The 15911-nt window shown below is 40.5% G+C and overlaps 1 protein-coding gene across 1 annotated transcript in view; it reads right to left on the bottom strand.

Annotated features, from left to right (window-relative positions):
* Positions 1 to 15911, bottom strand: part of fbn1 (fibrillin 1) — a 61221-nt gene that overhangs the window by 29098 nt on the left and 16212 nt on the right. The window contains exons 12-32 of the mRNA XM_044190563.1: positions 15041 to 15193; positions 14825 to 14944; positions 14610 to 14735; positions 13498 to 13620; positions 12328 to 12450; positions 11133 to 11285; positions 10562 to 10615; positions 10291 to 10416; positions 10050 to 10175; positions 9800 to 9919; positions 9103 to 9240; positions 8944 to 8994; positions 8707 to 8832; positions 8304 to 8531; positions 8088 to 8213; positions 6789 to 6917; positions 5377 to 5502; positions 3365 to 3490; positions 3122 to 3244; positions 2158 to 2283; positions 1430 to 1555 (exon numbers count right to left, since the gene is read on the bottom strand). Coding sequence (XP_044046498.1) covers positions 1430 to 1555; positions 2158 to 2283; positions 3122 to 3244; positions 3365 to 3490; positions 5377 to 5502; positions 6789 to 6917; positions 8088 to 8213; positions 8304 to 8531; positions 8707 to 8832; positions 8944 to 8994; positions 9103 to 9240; positions 9800 to 9919; positions 10050 to 10175; positions 10291 to 10416; positions 10562 to 10615; positions 11133 to 11285; positions 12328 to 12450; positions 13498 to 13620; positions 14610 to 14735; positions 14825 to 14944; positions 15041 to 15193 — 2649 coding nt within the window. The remainder of the gene's footprint in view (positions 1 to 1429; positions 1556 to 2157; positions 2284 to 3121; positions 3245 to 3364; positions 3491 to 5376; positions 5503 to 6788; positions 6918 to 8087; positions 8214 to 8303; positions 8532 to 8706; positions 8833 to 8943; positions 8995 to 9102; positions 9241 to 9799; positions 9920 to 10049; positions 10176 to 10290; positions 10417 to 10561; positions 10616 to 11132; positions 11286 to 12327; positions 12451 to 13497; positions 13621 to 14609; positions 14736 to 14824; positions 14945 to 15040; positions 15194 to 15911) is intronic.

Below are 15911 nucleotides of genomic sequence, written 5' to 3'. Positions count from 1 at the left end.
AGTCCTGCTTTATCTCAAAATGTTCTCAAACTGTTTTGTCATTTAGCTAAAAGACGATAAAGTCAACACGCTTAACCCTCACCCTAATCCTCTCTTTAAAGCTGAGACACTCCCAGGCTTGTAAACTCCACAGTAAATCTCCACCCAGTTCTAACTTTCCGAAACACACGCAAAGACACAAAAGTGCTACAGTACAGTGTGCATACAAATACACACCTTGCCCCTGAATTCTCAGTGTTGTGGAATAAAAAAGGGAAATAATTCTTGTGGGAGCTTCATCAACAGCTGGATCAGATCTGGGGGTGAGAGCACCTCTCACTCATTAACACTTATACACATGCAAGAAGATTTAATCCACGCATACCAACATCGTCACATAAGGCAATTTGACAACGACAACCAATTTCGTATGCATTTTTTGTCTGAATATATTGGAAGAGGATCCGTTCCAAAAAGAGTAGCAGGTTTTGTTCACTTGTCTATAACAAGACATCCTGCCTGTCTGAGAGGAATTAGCGTCTTGATTCCTTGGTATTCTGGGGCTGAAATTCCAAACCTGTGAATCAGAACTGTCTGCTTTACTGCAACTCCAGCTTTCTCAAAACAAGGAAAATACCGTATGGACATTTTAATGGGATTAGAATGAGCAAGCATGTGTGTGAGTGAGTGAATGAGTTTGAATCATACTTCAGACAGACCTGTTTATTTGCGTCTGAAGGAAGTCATGCTGCTGCTGACTGTGTGTCTGACTCATTCCGATTACCGAGACAAAACCAGATAAGATCACTGGCCAAACTCTTAACTAGCCCTCAATCCCAAACTTTTAAGTGGCCGTATAAATCAGAGTTAACTCTGGCTGGACGAGGAGTGAGTCCAAACTAGCAAAGGACTCTACCGGCCGGATGGACTTTGTATTTATGTGTTCTGGAGCTGTTTCAGGTGATTACGTACTGCAGAACTATTCTAACCATCACGTAATGTTTAACTGACTTTAATGAAAGAGCAACAAAGGAATAAACAAAGGTGCAATGTGATGCATACATCTGATAGAAGATCATGATCTCACTGCTCCTGCTGCTGTTGCTGCTAGTGAATGTGAGTATGTGTTATGTGTGTTTGTAAGCGTGTTTCTCATCAAGTCAGACAGGAGCTCTTGAATGAGGGTGAGTAATGTTAGAGCTGCTTCTAGTTACCCAGACATTCTCCTTGCATCCTCTCATTTCTCACCTCTCTCTTCGACTTGCTTTCACTCCTCTCGTTCAACAAAACCACTTACGCACGCACACACACACACCTCTCCTTCACCACTTAATCAGCAGCAGCCCTCTACTGACTGACCATCCTTTCACTCCCATCCATGTTCTTCCACTGACAGGACGTTTTGTTGTGGGTAGGAATCCTCATGTGTGTTTGTGTTTGTTTAGCTCACCTGTGCAGCCTGTGGTTCCCTTGCGTACAGAGTATCCCAGGTCACAGTGACAGATGAAGGATCCCTTAGTGTTCTCACAGTTCCCACTCAGACAGATGTTTGGGTTCAGCTCACACTCGTCCACATCTAGACAGGGTAGGAAAAGAAGAGTGAAACAGAGAAAGAGCAAGAATGTTAATTTGCTAAACACGACTACAATAAAGGAAAAGTTTATGACGATGAATAAAACTGAATTAGCTTTTGTTGATTTCGCCTGCCAAACAGGTTTTGATAAGCTGTGATATATGTAGGTGAGTCACTAAAGAATGACATCATGAACTATATCAAGGCTTTAAAATGTGTTTACTTTTAATAAATACAGGAATAATAGAGTATGTGGCAGTGCAGACCCATTTAGAAGCCCTTACATCATTGATGTCAGGTTTTTGGTTTCTCACTCAGTGGAACCAGACATCTAAATGTCACGCATTCCACCCTGCTCAACCCAACTAACACACTGTTCACTGTCTTATAAATCAACAACAACAACATTACTCTCTGTTCTCTCACACACAGACTCATAGATCTGAGTCATTAAGTCTTATTCTCATGAGTCATATCTTGGACAAACTTTAAGATGATCATTTCGTTGTTTCAGTAAATCTTTGACAACTGGTTCTAATAAGCGTAGAGCTGCAGAGGGAGTAGCTGCAGTGTTTTATTTTGGGCCTAACGTGTGCATCCATTACCCAGGCAGGTCTTCATATCCTCAGATGACATGAAACCATCAAAGCATAGACACTGGTAGGTCCCTGGGGTGTTGGTACACTGGCCCCCATCACAGATGTCTGGGCTCTCCTCGCACTCATCAATATCTGAAGATTGAAGACAGAGAGACAGACAGCAAATCAAAAATGAAATGCAGACAAGATGTAGAGGACAGAAAAAACTGTTCTTAAACCTGTAATCCAGGCTTATCTTTTTTACCATAGAGGTTTTAAAAGAACACATCACGATTACATAAACAATGAAGGAAAATAAAACAATGCATATTTTCCTTTATATACAGGGCAGAATACAGGACAATAAAAAAAACTCTGGTGTACATGCTGTACATTTCACTCATAAATCAGCAGTGGTCAATTATGGACATAGATTGAGCAATAAAGTGAACATTATGCTGAGCAATAGTAAAGTCATTTTCAGCTCTTCTTTTGCACAAAATATACTGAAATTACCCTCGCACTGCCTTGATCTCTGTAATTAAAGGAATATGAGTTACAGGAGTCAGTCTATGAACAACACATGAAGCAATGCCAGTAAACTTTGCCAGATTAATCAATTAGCACCATCTATCATTATTTGGTAACATTTTGAAACTAATAACGAATGAACAGTCTTCGCATTTAGTCTTAACCTTTTTCGCCGCAGAACCTTTTCTGCTTTGTTCCTGCTCTTAAATCAGGTCTCTCTAAATACAACCTTTGAATTACTTCTTTAATACCATATGTGGAATCTATAGAAGATTTTCTGACCAGTAAAAACTATCATTGAAAGGCAGTTTTCTTTAGTTACCATATCTTGACAAATACAGCAAAAGTACATTTAAAATTTTTAGAACTTCCTGCTGTGTAACACAGATTAACAGACACAGGATAAGTGATGCATTATGACAGAATGACAGACAGAGATATAAGATACAAAGCTACTTACCAGTGCAGCTTCTCAGATCAGGCATCAGGGCATATCCAATGTGGCAGCTGCACTCATAGCTACCCTCTGAGTTGGTACAGAAAGTCTCACAGCCACCATTCTCAATGGTACACTCGTCGATGTCTGAGAGGCATAAAAACACACTGTCACATACTGCTGGCATTCAACCCTCAGATTGCCTCAATGGAAACAAAAGGTATATCTTTGAAAGAAATATAAGTCAGTAATATGTTCAATACACACCAACACAGTCCAGTCTGTCCTCAGTAGATTTGTATCCTGTGTCACAAGTACACTGGTAGCGGCCGATCATATTGACACATTGGCCGTTCCTGCACAGCCTGTCACTCAACTCACATTCATTGATATCTGTGAAAGAACAAAGCAATTATCAAATTCTTGCACACACTTTATTTAAAAAAAAAAAAAATCAATAAAGATAACCCACATGTTTAAAGCTGAAGGTATCATGTTTGCATGTTGGCTGGAAGTTTAAATGCTTGGACATGAAATGCAAGTCAGGATGGAGTAAATGCAATAAGTCACATGCTCCAATCACTTGCCCTTCAAAGTGCCAATGAGCAAGGCTCCCACCTATGGCTGGCACTAACAATTATTTTCATTATCGATTAATCTGTTGATTATTTTCTCGATTAGTTGCCTAATCATTTGGTCCATAAAATGAAAAAAATGTTTAAAAAAATGCCCATCACAATTTCACAAAACCGAAAGTGATCAAATTCCTTGTTTTGTCTGACCAACAGTCCAAAACCCATTGATATTTAGTTTAATACTATGGAAGACTAAAAAAACAGCAACTATTCACATTTGAAAAATTGGAACAAGTCATTCTAAGAAATGATTAATTGATTATCAGAATAGTTGCCTTTTAATTTTCTGTCGATTGACTAATTGTTTCAGCTCTACACACTTAAATGCACCATTATAGCTCTTAAGTGTTTGTGTGGATTCAGAACCTAATTGTGATAAATAAGACATTTCCAACAAACAATCTGACATCGTTTAGCACACTGCATTACACCCATCTGTATGAAATTGTCTACATAACTAAAGTTTATTATCATTATCATCATTTCAGCACTTCAACTTGTTACTTCACCAGAGATAATGAAAACCATTGTTTCAGAAGGGATGAGGTGGCAGTTTTCAGTAATGCTTTCATTGTTTATTACTTTGGGTGGTAATAAAGAAAATAAATTAGCTTGAGGGACAATGTTTGACCATTAGGTCATGGTCATTGACTGAAACCTTCCCACACTGCCTTAGGTCATCAGAATGACACCCAGTGAATAATGTATGATCAGCTCAATGCTATAAACTAAACATTGGAGTTGTGAAGCGATATAGAAAGCACAGGAAAAGTCAGGCAGAGTGAGTGTGCTGTCACTACTTCTCCAGTCAACTAGTTGCTCAAGTAACCAAAATGTGAAACAAACTACACACAACACTAACTGACTTACTGGAAAAAATCTGCTTGTTACCCAGCCAACATGTTTCAGCACAGAGCCTTCATTAGGGCCTTTTACAGAATGGGTAAAAAAAAACAAAAAAAAAACTGCCTATATATACACAACAAGATGGCTGAATCTTTGTCAATTATCCAATGAGAACTAGACACATAAAAGGCCAGCCTCTAAAGGATGCTGCATGCTGAAATTTCAGAATAAAAGTACACAACAAAATGTTACATAAACAGTAAAAGCTACAGCACCACATTCAAAAAATACAATCAAAGAAATAAGGATAGTATTTAAGACCTAAATAAAAAGCTCCCTTTTGCTACATAACTAAAAAACTCCCCAAATCCTCTTTCATTTCTCTAGAATTTTCTCTTCTCTTCTCTCTACCGTGTTGAGATCCAAGTTGACCCTTCTTAGTGCACACATGTCAACAAACATGCAGACACACACACTAGTCTTGAGTTCATATCAGCCCATATATATGCCCCACATACACAGACCTGACTCAAACACTCCCTACCCACGCAGAGCCCCAGTGAGCCCCACACAGAGGCAGAAACAGAGGCAGATGGAGGGGGACGATCTAAAACTGCTTTGCTATTCGAACTGTCTGCTCTGTGACAACATCTCCACTTATTGGTCTTATTTTCACCCTTTATGTCTTTCTTTCATCTCTCAGGAAAACAGAGTAGAAACTACATTCTGCCACACAGATTTCTCATAGAAAGGGGAAAAAGTTTGGAGAAGAAGAGTTTGCCTCTCTGATGACCTCACCTAGACAGGCCGAGCCATCGGGTGCGATCTCGTGTCCCTCGGGGCACACACACTGGAAGCTGCCCTCCGTGTTTACACAATCACCTCCACGGCACAGCAGAGGGTTCCTCTCACACTCATCGATGTCTGGCGGCAGAAGAACACACACATGTACAGTACACACACACAGACACTAGTAGAAATATTTTGTGTTAGGGTTCAGTCTCTGCAAATATCTGTTTCGCCTCTTGTCAATTTCCAAAGAAGCCCACCAGATTGATAAATTCTAAATTGTGTTTCCAGTTGTGATGTTAGCTCCGGTTGGCTCTGGCACATTTGCAGGTCAAAATTCACCTTTTTTAAACTTTGACCTACATAATAGTGCAATTTAACAGAGCTTCAGGAAGTACCTGTTGTTTATATCCTTGTATACTGCATGGTGAAAAAATACAAGCAGCAGAGCCATGGCTGGCAGTGCTGTTAAGAACCGAGATTGACAGTAACAAAAATTTTAAAAAGGGTTTTTACTTATTATTTATTATTGTTAGCCTGCTAGCCCAGTCAGTACCAACAGCTTATGATTGCAACCCTGCCCACATTATTTCCAGTCCCAGCTGCTTTTCTTGCCACAGCGTGCAAGTAAATTTAGTCTCGCCAATTTTGGTCTAATGGTGGCTTTAGGCCAACAAAAGTATTGAGACTCTCCATTTTGTGTGTACAATTTCTCCCAAGAATTTAATCAAACGGCGTCAAAGGCAGCCCAGAACAGAAATAGAGCATTAAGTATTTTCACAGATGGCAGGACATTAGAACTTGTAGCTGCATATAAAAATCATTTTGCTGGGCAGCTGATTGTGTGTCTCGCATGCAGGTCAAGTATGTAATAAAGAACAATTATCTTTGAGACTTTATGGAGCAGTTTTGCGAAGCCATTGTGACGACACTTGGGCTGCACAGACTAGACCCTTTCAACACCCCACAGGGGTTTAAATAAAGTTTTATTTTCCTTCTCTCTTGCGCACACACACATAAATACAAATTTCAGATTACATCAGCCGTCTAAACAGTGAGTTCCAGGTCTGGCATGTTAGCCTAAGCACCTCATCCAGAGCTTATGGCCCAAGAGGGAGTGTGGAGGAGATGGCTGGGTCGTGATTGGGACTGGGGTTGTGTGGCAGGCCTTTCTTACTTGGAGACCTTTATAGGTTGGCAAAGCTCTCTGCTCTCGGATGATGCCACTTTAACAGGGTGTGCAAGAGAATTGTTAAGGAGATCAAGTTTCTCACTCATGTCCTCACAGACTAAATGATTTCATATGAAAGAGTGCTGTCTCTGCATGTAACTGTACCAAATCGTCTCAAGCTGAAGAGGTGATTCAATGTATGTATTTTTAATGACTGCAGGTGTTGGTATGTGAGGATTTAGTCACTCACCCATGCAGTTTTTCATCATCATGAAGCCACTCTCATAACCTTCGAAGCACTCGCATTCAAAGTCTCCTGCTGTGTTGATACACCTGCCCTGTCCACACAGGTCTGGAGAGATGCGGCACTCGTCGATGTCTACAGGAAAGGAATGCAACAAAACTCAGCAAGGTAGAACTTTAAAATTGCACTTACATTCACAAGCACCCTGTGTTTATTATAAATATAGAGTGATTTAACACAGAAGTGAGAAACAGATAGTAGTAGAAGCAATGAAGTTATGATATATACATGTAAGGCAAACAAAGCATAAAAGCACAAAATATTTAACAAAAGGTTGCTGCATGAAAGAAAGGCTATAAATAAGAGTAAGAGGTGAATTTAAGGATGATTTAGGCAGCCTTGGTAAGGAAAGCAGCTTCTTCCAAAGTCTAAAGCTAAAGGCCTGATCCTTTTTGAATTGAATCCACATTTTGAAGCACTTAATGCAAAGACTTTAGGCTGGGATCTCACTCATATGGGGTTAAAAGGTCCCAGATATCATTTACTTACTAAGAGCCTATAAATTATTTCAGAATAAAGCTATGGCACTGGCATTTAAACCTAAAATGATGTGTGCACACACAACAGAGCAGTAATGCAGCTAACCAGACTACAGAGACCAGCTCCAACAAGTCCAAAGCAGCCAGACTCCCATTAGACTGAATGAGCTGAATGTAGGCAATGGCTTTACACCACTTTACTGTAATTAGTGTTGGCAGAGGGATTCAGAAAGGGGGACTGATGAAGAACGATTAGACTTGTAAAGATACAATGGAGCTGAGGTATTGTCATATGTGATGCTGAGCAAACATTCCAGCCAAAAATAGCAGCTACACATATGTCAGCTCTTACATTATTGGCAATATGTGAACAGCTTCAAATTCAAAATCAATCTTTCTAATCATTCAAGTAACCATTGTACAGTCAATGAACTGTTGTGTATATTATTCACCAGTAAGGCTGCCACCCATGATTTTTTTTCATCTGTCAATTATTTTTCAATTAATCAGTTTGTTGTTTAGTATATAAAATGTCCATAAAATTTTCCATAGCCATAGGTGGTGTTACCAAATTGCTCAAATCTTAATTTACAATGAAACCAAACAGAAAAGCAGCAAATCCTCACATTTGAGAAGCTAGGACCAGCAGATGTTTGACATTTTTGCTTGATAAATGACAAATCAATTATCAAATTGTTGTGGATTAATTTCTTTGTCGACTAATTGACTAAACAATTAATCGACTAATTGCTTCAGCACTACTCACCAGTGCAATTCCTCTCATCGGAGTCCAGAGCATAGCCGTTATCACAGCGACAACGGAAGCTGCCGATGGTGTTTCTGCACCTTCCATTTGAGCACAGTGTATTTATCATCCTGCATTCATTTATATCTGAGGTATAGAGCAGAGGGATAAAGACAGGTGAGAGACCATTGATGAAACAACGCAGGGAGTCTATGCAGTCTGTGAACGACACAATACCTTTGAGGAAGGGTCTGCCGTTGATGAAGTCACCCCTATGCGAGAAGCCGGGGCCACGAGGACAGAGCTGAGCATATTCTGGAGTGCCCTTGTCCGGACATTCGTCACATTCAGGGCCCCAGGCTACACCCACTGAGCAGCAGCAGGCATCAACACGGTGCTTCCCTGAGATAGGTGCCCCACAGCGCTCATCCTCGTGGGTGAGGTAACACTGCTCCGTACGCAGGTCTGGAAGTCACAGACACAATATTTTACATGCATTTGATATAAGAATATGGCGTGGTATAAATTATACATTTAATGCACAAGTCCAATCAGGCAGAAAAAAGAAAAAAAAACACCATTTTAGACAGTGAGATGACATCAATACCACTCCACGAGGACACACACATACAGTACCCACCAATGCACGTCCTGCCGCTGACATCAACAGTCATTCCTGGAGGGCACTGGCAGAAAAAGGAGCCCGGTGTGTTGATGCACTTGCCATTGATACACACTCCGGGAAACACTTGACACTCATCCACATCTGACAATCAGAGAAAAAAATACCATCAACAACAGGTCCAGTGTTTCAAATTACTCAAATGAAATGCAAGTCTGAATTTCGAGGTCTACATGGCATCAGAGCAGATCTTACCTTCACAGACATTTCCTTTGACTCTAGCAAAGCCTTTACCACAGATTGGATCTGAAAAAGGAGGGCACACAATACATTGTCAGATAATGTAGTTATATGGTACAGAATTAGAATGTGGTTCACTAAAATGTGCAAAATGGTGCATATTGATTATCTCACCTTTTTCACATTTGGCACACGGGCTGTTCCAGGCTTCTCCCAGTGTGGCGCAGCAGTGGGACTTCAATGTAGCCCCGTTGATGTTGACCTCACAGCGATTATTGACTATCTTCAGCCAGCAGGTGCTCTTAGTAGTCTCTGTTTTATGAAACAAGCCTCATAGTTACTAGACATTCAGTTATATGGAATGAAATAACACGTGGGTCAACAAGGGCTGGTACGTGTTATTTGATGCCAAACTTTTATATTTAATTTAGTAAATCTTACATTTAATTCATCTCTATAGCTGTTCTAAAATAAAAGAGAGTGTTAATTGGCTTACTAGCAGTCAATGTTCCCTAGACAGGAAAAACAGTTTCTCCAGGTTTCATCTTTCAGTTTTTTCAAAGTAAGCACTCATTCCATTCAAGTGTTCCAAGTTTTGGTTATATTTTGCCAAAATGTAGTGGGTACAGTGCTGGCACAGCATTTTCAATCCAATTCTTCTCACATTGTTTAATGTAGTTGATCACTGAGCTGCTACAATGTTAAACTTGAGGCTAGACAGCTTTTTTGTGTTAGTAAAAAGTGGAAGAAATACTTATTTTTTAACCATATTGAACTATTTTTAATAGTATTAAATAATGATAGGTTTAAATAAATCAAAAGTACCGTTTTGGCGATGATATCAAATTCAAACGACACGATGCTCACTTACCTATACACTCCAGCCCAGAGCTGTCCAGCGAACTGCCCATTGAACACAAACACACAAAGGACCCTTGGCTATTCCTACAATCTCCATTAACACAGGGACTAGACTGACACTCATCCACATCTGTGGGAGACAGAAACAAACACCAATGTTTTTTTTTCAAATTGGCTTTTCTCTCTTATCAATCTGATATAGCAAACATGCAGTGATGAAGTGACATTGTACTGTAAAACAGAATGAATGAGTCTCTGACCCTCGCAGACGTCTGTCTCAGGATCAAAGAGGTATCCTTTGGGACACTGACAGGTGAAACTGCCTGGTGTGTTCCTGCACAGACCATTTTCACACAGAAGCCTGTTCATCAGACACTCATCAATATCTGAGGAAAAACACACAGAGAGACACGATGACTTTCCTCACATTGTCTTTTGATATGAGGGCTGTATACTTTAATTTTCTAAGAGGACAAGGAAATTATAGAGCAGTTAACCTACCAACACAGTTTTTGCCCGTCAGGTCTACCTCAAAGCCTTCATTGCAGGTGCATTTGTATGTCCTCAACATATTCTCACACACCCCGTTCTGGCAGATGTCAGGGTCGAGGGCACACTCGTTAATATCTGAGAAGGCAAAGAATAACCTGTTGAACATCACATCAGGAAAAAACCCTAATAACCACATTTAATTTATATGGCTCTGTTGGGTTTGTGCAAGCTCTCTGTTTTAATATAAATAAAACATGCATGATGAGTTTGCGTTCATTACCTCTTCCATCGCCGGTTATGCCAATGCCATTGGGGCACAGAGCCAGGAACTCAGCTGCAACAAAACACACAAACAGCACAGTTTGGTTGATACTAAAAGAAGAAATAACAGCTTTTGGGAAAATATTACATTTGCCAAATCCAAGAAATCTCAAAGCAAAACATTTAATACCATGTAATTATCCATTTCCATGCTTTCTCATTTAGCCCAGATGTATATAAAACTGTCTCCTTAATGTGGTGCAGTTCTGGCGTCTTTTGATATAGAAACTTTAATTGGCAGGACTAATGAGAAGTGACTGGATGATGTATGTGTGTGTGTGTGCGTGTGGAGGCTGTCAATGTCTCCTAACTGTGGGTGTCTCTGTCAAACAACTTAGCCTTGACTTCATCACCGCTATTCTGTCATTTATGATATCCAAGCTGGTATGTCAGAGAAGACGAACCATTTGATCTGGTCATCCTGACTTTGACAAGTGTGTTTTGAATTAAACACAAGTGTGTGTCTGTATGTCAGGCGGCAGGAGGTGGCTCCATATGTGTAAAGGGTGGAGTGATTTGAATAGTCGTACCAGAGCTTTGTGGCGGGCAGGGTTGGCAGGGCTCTCCGTAGGCGTACTCTGTGCTGGCACAACAGCACTCCGACTTGGTCACAGCTCCAAATAAAGGCCTAACACACTGCCCTCGCTTGTAGCCACCATAACACGAACTGCGCATATGTGTGTCTGTTTCGGAAAAAACAAGACAGAGTGAGTGAGAAACAGAGATGAGGCAAGAGATCTAGAAAGAGGCTAGAGACGAAAGAGAGAGAAAGGGAGGCGAGAGTCCGTAGCTCCAATAAACAACAACACTGGCAAAACAAACGGTTGTTCTCTCTCCATAATATCCAGGGATTTGAGGCATTCTCCTGCACTGATATCATCCTGACGAAAACTCACCCAGACCCAAAAACAGCATTTCAACACTTCCCACACAATACACAAAGAAATGTAATTTGGGGGAATGTAAGAATGTTGAAAATAAAGGCATAAACAGATCTGCTCCCCGCATGCCAGTCCAGGGGATTGGAGGACAAGGAGGCAGGAAAACATTTATCAATATTGATCAACACAATGATGAGCATGTGGTTGCAACAGGATGAGCTGTTGGTAAAGTTTATTACGACAAGATTATCCTCTGCTTTTTCACATTCAGTTTTGCTTACTCTATCACTGAACTGGAAAATATTTGTGTTGTAGTTATTCTGGTTAAAATATGTAGACAAATGTGCGATTAATCCTTAATCGTATGCTCACTCTGAGCTGTGTCCAATCACGGTTGGGTAAAAAGAGGCACATGGACACCTACGTGAGAAATGACTAGATACCTAAGCATATGTGCTCATAGGACACCGCTGGAAGAACCAATTCTTTCCCAGAGTCAATGAGATAACTTCTGTTATGAATTGGCACTATATAAATAAAACTGAATTAAATTTAACTGAATTGAATGCTTCTTGAGCAGAAACATTTTATAAAATAAAACTGAAAATGTCAGGGAACTTTCAGAGAAGTTGCAGCCAGACTGAAACAGGGGGACACATGCCAAATACAAAAAGAGGGTTTGCGATGCCTTCAGTAACTCCTGAAGCAAAAAATGCATTGCTGTCTAGCTACCTTCGCCTAAAGAGGGTGTTGCTTTTGAACTGAGATTGGTGTGAGATTACTGTTTGCCATGGTATCCAAAATGAACACATAAATCATTCCTGAGAGCAAAACATTTACTCACCAACACAGACTCGTCCATCCAGGCCCACTGCCATCCCAGCCATACACTCACAGCGGAAGGATCCCTCCGTGTTGACGCAGTGGCCGTTCATGCACATGCCTGGAGTCTCACACTCATCAATGTCTAGAAACAGATACAGCAAAAATATTTATTCACACACTTCTCTTCACAAAATGAATGGTAAGAGGCTAGAATCTATTAAAACAAAGCAATTTCCTGCTGAAGCAGTGGTTATTAAAGTCCTAAGGTACTTGATTCATTAAAAAATGCAGCCAAAACTCCTGCACAGTTTCAGTTTTATGACCTCAACGAAGAAAACATTCTTTTCCTTCCCCTTGATCCCATTAGCGTATTACAATAATTATCATAATGAGCGTAAACAATGATATGGCATGCACGCATAAGTGTGTGTTTATGTGTGTGTTCTGTCTGGGCGTGTTGAAGGACAGAGTGTAGATCGAGATGATGAGGCACCAGGGCCCCTTTAGACTACACATTTCATTAATGACTGCATACATCAGGCCACTTCACCCACACCCTATTTATTTATTCTGCTATGACTTAACCAGGTCAGTGTATCAGAGATCAAACATCTGCATCTGAAGCCATGTGGAGCAAAATGGCTGCAGGTTACAAACTGAAAAGACTGTTCTTTACAGGGCACTTGTTGGATTTATGGTTTAAACATTACATTAATTTAAACTCTGTTTGATGTTGCATCTACGGTTCTATACAGCATTTGATTGTCATATACGACAAAATGGTTGATCAATTTCTATGTGACTCACAAGTTTGTGACTCCTAATCAAACCAGTGCCTATTATGGCGTGTTTTGTCAAATTCAGGAGAAGGCCAAATCTCTTTTCTCTTTGCACTGAACAAGTTTAGGGAAGGTTGTCTGCTAGAATCTAAAAACAGGCAGGTCCCAAGTATCCACATGTCCAGCTGGCCTGCCAGGATGCTGGGGGATTTTTCCAAGGCTTTTTGGGGGATTTTTGGCTTGTGTGCTGAGACTCACATAATAGAACTACTAACATGACAGAGAGGTAGACACCTTCCAAGCTAGCCGGAAATGCAGGTCAAAAGAACAATTGGCTCAAAATATATTCAGGGGATGTGGAGATGTGATTTTAATAATCTGACGGTCTGTGGGCTTTCTGACAAACACACCTACACACATGCGTCCACTGGTGTCAAGCAGGAATCCAGGTTTACAGATGCATTTGAAGCTGCCATCTTCATTGATACAAAGTCCATTGAGGCACATGTTCCTGATGAGACACTCGTCCTGGTCTGTGGATGAACAGAAACAAATTGACAGATTGATAGCAGTGCATTTAGGTATAAAGATATAGTGGTTAAAGGCACAAGGATTTAAACCATTAACAACAAATTTAATATACTTTACATTGTCACTGACCACAGACAAACTACATTTTAGTGTCCTTCATTCTGTCTTGACAATCAGATTGTCATAGAACTTGCATGTTTTAACAAAAGACATATTGTTACTGTTAAACAAAGCAGTGGTAAGCAAAGACTGTTTTAAAAAACCCTCCTTGGTACATTCAATTCACACATTGGAGAATTGATAGTTCATTGCCAAATCATTATGCTGGCAAGCTATGTATGCTGTCAGAAAATCAAGTCCAGAAGACAAACACTAAGCAAACATAGGTATTAGGACATTTTGGACTAAAAATGTTGCTTTTGAGCAGCCAACTCTTCAATTTTGGATCTTGGAGTAATCTTGGACAGAACAACTGGCAAAATGGGTATGCTCAATCAGAACTAGTGTTTATAGCTGTTCTGAACAGCTACACCGGAAGGCAGGTAAAATGCCAGGCGGTCGTCATAGAAAGTGGGTGAGATACTGTCCTTTCTCACCTCCGCACACCTGGCCAATCACCATGTGAAGTGGGTGTTGGATTATCAGTTTCAGAAAGTTACAGAAATGGTCGAACACAGCCCCCACTAATCCGACCTCGGAAAGGGATGGGGGTGGGGGGGTTCCAAAAGCAATTCGACCATCTGACAAACAGTTCTGATGGAGTATACTGGCCCCTTAATGACAACAAGGGGTTTCCTGTGATGGACTACCTAGCTAAAGCAAGTTTGCTATACTTTATAGCAAACTAAAATGAATGGAAACAAATGGATGCACCACCTCCAAAAGATCCACGGTCCATTAAATATAAACATTACACATACTGTGGTTATTATAGAAAACTACCCTTTAAATGTCTCTACTCTATAAATGGAGATGTCTGAACTTGACAGACCTTGACAGTTTTTGCCATCTGCTGAAATCTCAAACCCAGCGTTGCAGACACAATGGAAGCTGCCCTCAGTGTTCACACAGCGGCCGTTGTTGCAGATACGACCATTGGCTACACACTCATCCAGATCTGACAGAATAACACAGATAGAACAGTAAATACATACATCCTCTTAAAGTGTGCATGTACATGTCTGTGTCCGTGTGTATATGTGTAACCTCGGCACTCTGTCCTGGTTGCAGTAGTCTGGAATCCAACAGGACACTGGCAGATGTAAGACCCAGGGGTGTTCAGACATTCTCCATGCGCACATGGGTTTCTCTCACATTCATCACTATCTGGAGAACAAACATACAGCTCATAAACCTTCTTCACCTTCATATACCTACAGTTTAGTGCTCGAGAAACTTGTTCCTCACTCTTCAGAAACTTACCGATGCACTCTCCTCTTCCATCCAACCTGAAGCCCATGTTGCACTCACAGCGATATCCAATGCCTGGCATGGGGATACACCTGCCATTCAGGCAGAGGTTGCGGTAGGCCTGGCACATGTTGGTGATATTTTGGCTTTGGATAATAACGGGACCTGACAGGAACATTCAAACAAACATATCAACCATGGATCATTAATGCTATAATGAAAAATCCACAGCATCTGCTTAGTTTGTTTTTTGTTTTTGCTGTTGATATTTGATCAACAGAAAATGTACATACAGTATGATCAAAGAAAATAGTGAAGGAAGCGTAACATCACAACTGCCTGCAAAAGCAAAATGGTATTTCATAAGCATGTAGTCTTGCATTGCCAGACCTATCTATACACTACATTTGCACCATATTAAGGTCTGGCAGTGCCCAATCATTCTCATTGGGGCAAAAAAATGCTCTGAGTTGTTTCTTAATTTCTTAAGAGAAGCCTAAACTCTGCCAAGCTGCCCTGTAAAAAAATTCCAGAGGAAATGTTATTGCAGAAGATTTTGCAAATGGCTAATTAAACATGACATGGTCTGGTCTGCAAACATGCAAGAATGTTTTCTTTCAGATAGGACATTTTCTTCACATATACTTTGGATATCTTTACAGCAATACCCAGATGAACCAAGCAGCCCTGTGTCAGTGAACAAGTCTTCGTCAAAGTTTTCCATCATTAACATATAGCTCGTTAGCTGGAGGGCGTGGGTTGTGATTGCTCAAAACTGGGATTTTGAAAATGACAACAAAAGACCAGTGGGACGTCGAGTATTGCACATCCACTGAGTCACACCAGAAAGTATGAGTTATAAGCTATTACGGCACACGTCAAC

Source organism: Siniperca chuatsi, linkage group LG1, assembly GCF_020085105.1.
Source record: "Siniperca chuatsi isolate FFG_IHB_CAS linkage group LG1, ASM2008510v1, whole genome shotgun sequence".
NCBI lineage: Eukaryota > Metazoa > Chordata > Actinopteri > Centrarchiformes > Sinipercidae > Siniperca > Siniperca chuatsi.
Note: the sequence above shows the minus strand (reverse complement) of the source record. Positions and strands in the feature narration are given on the sequence as shown.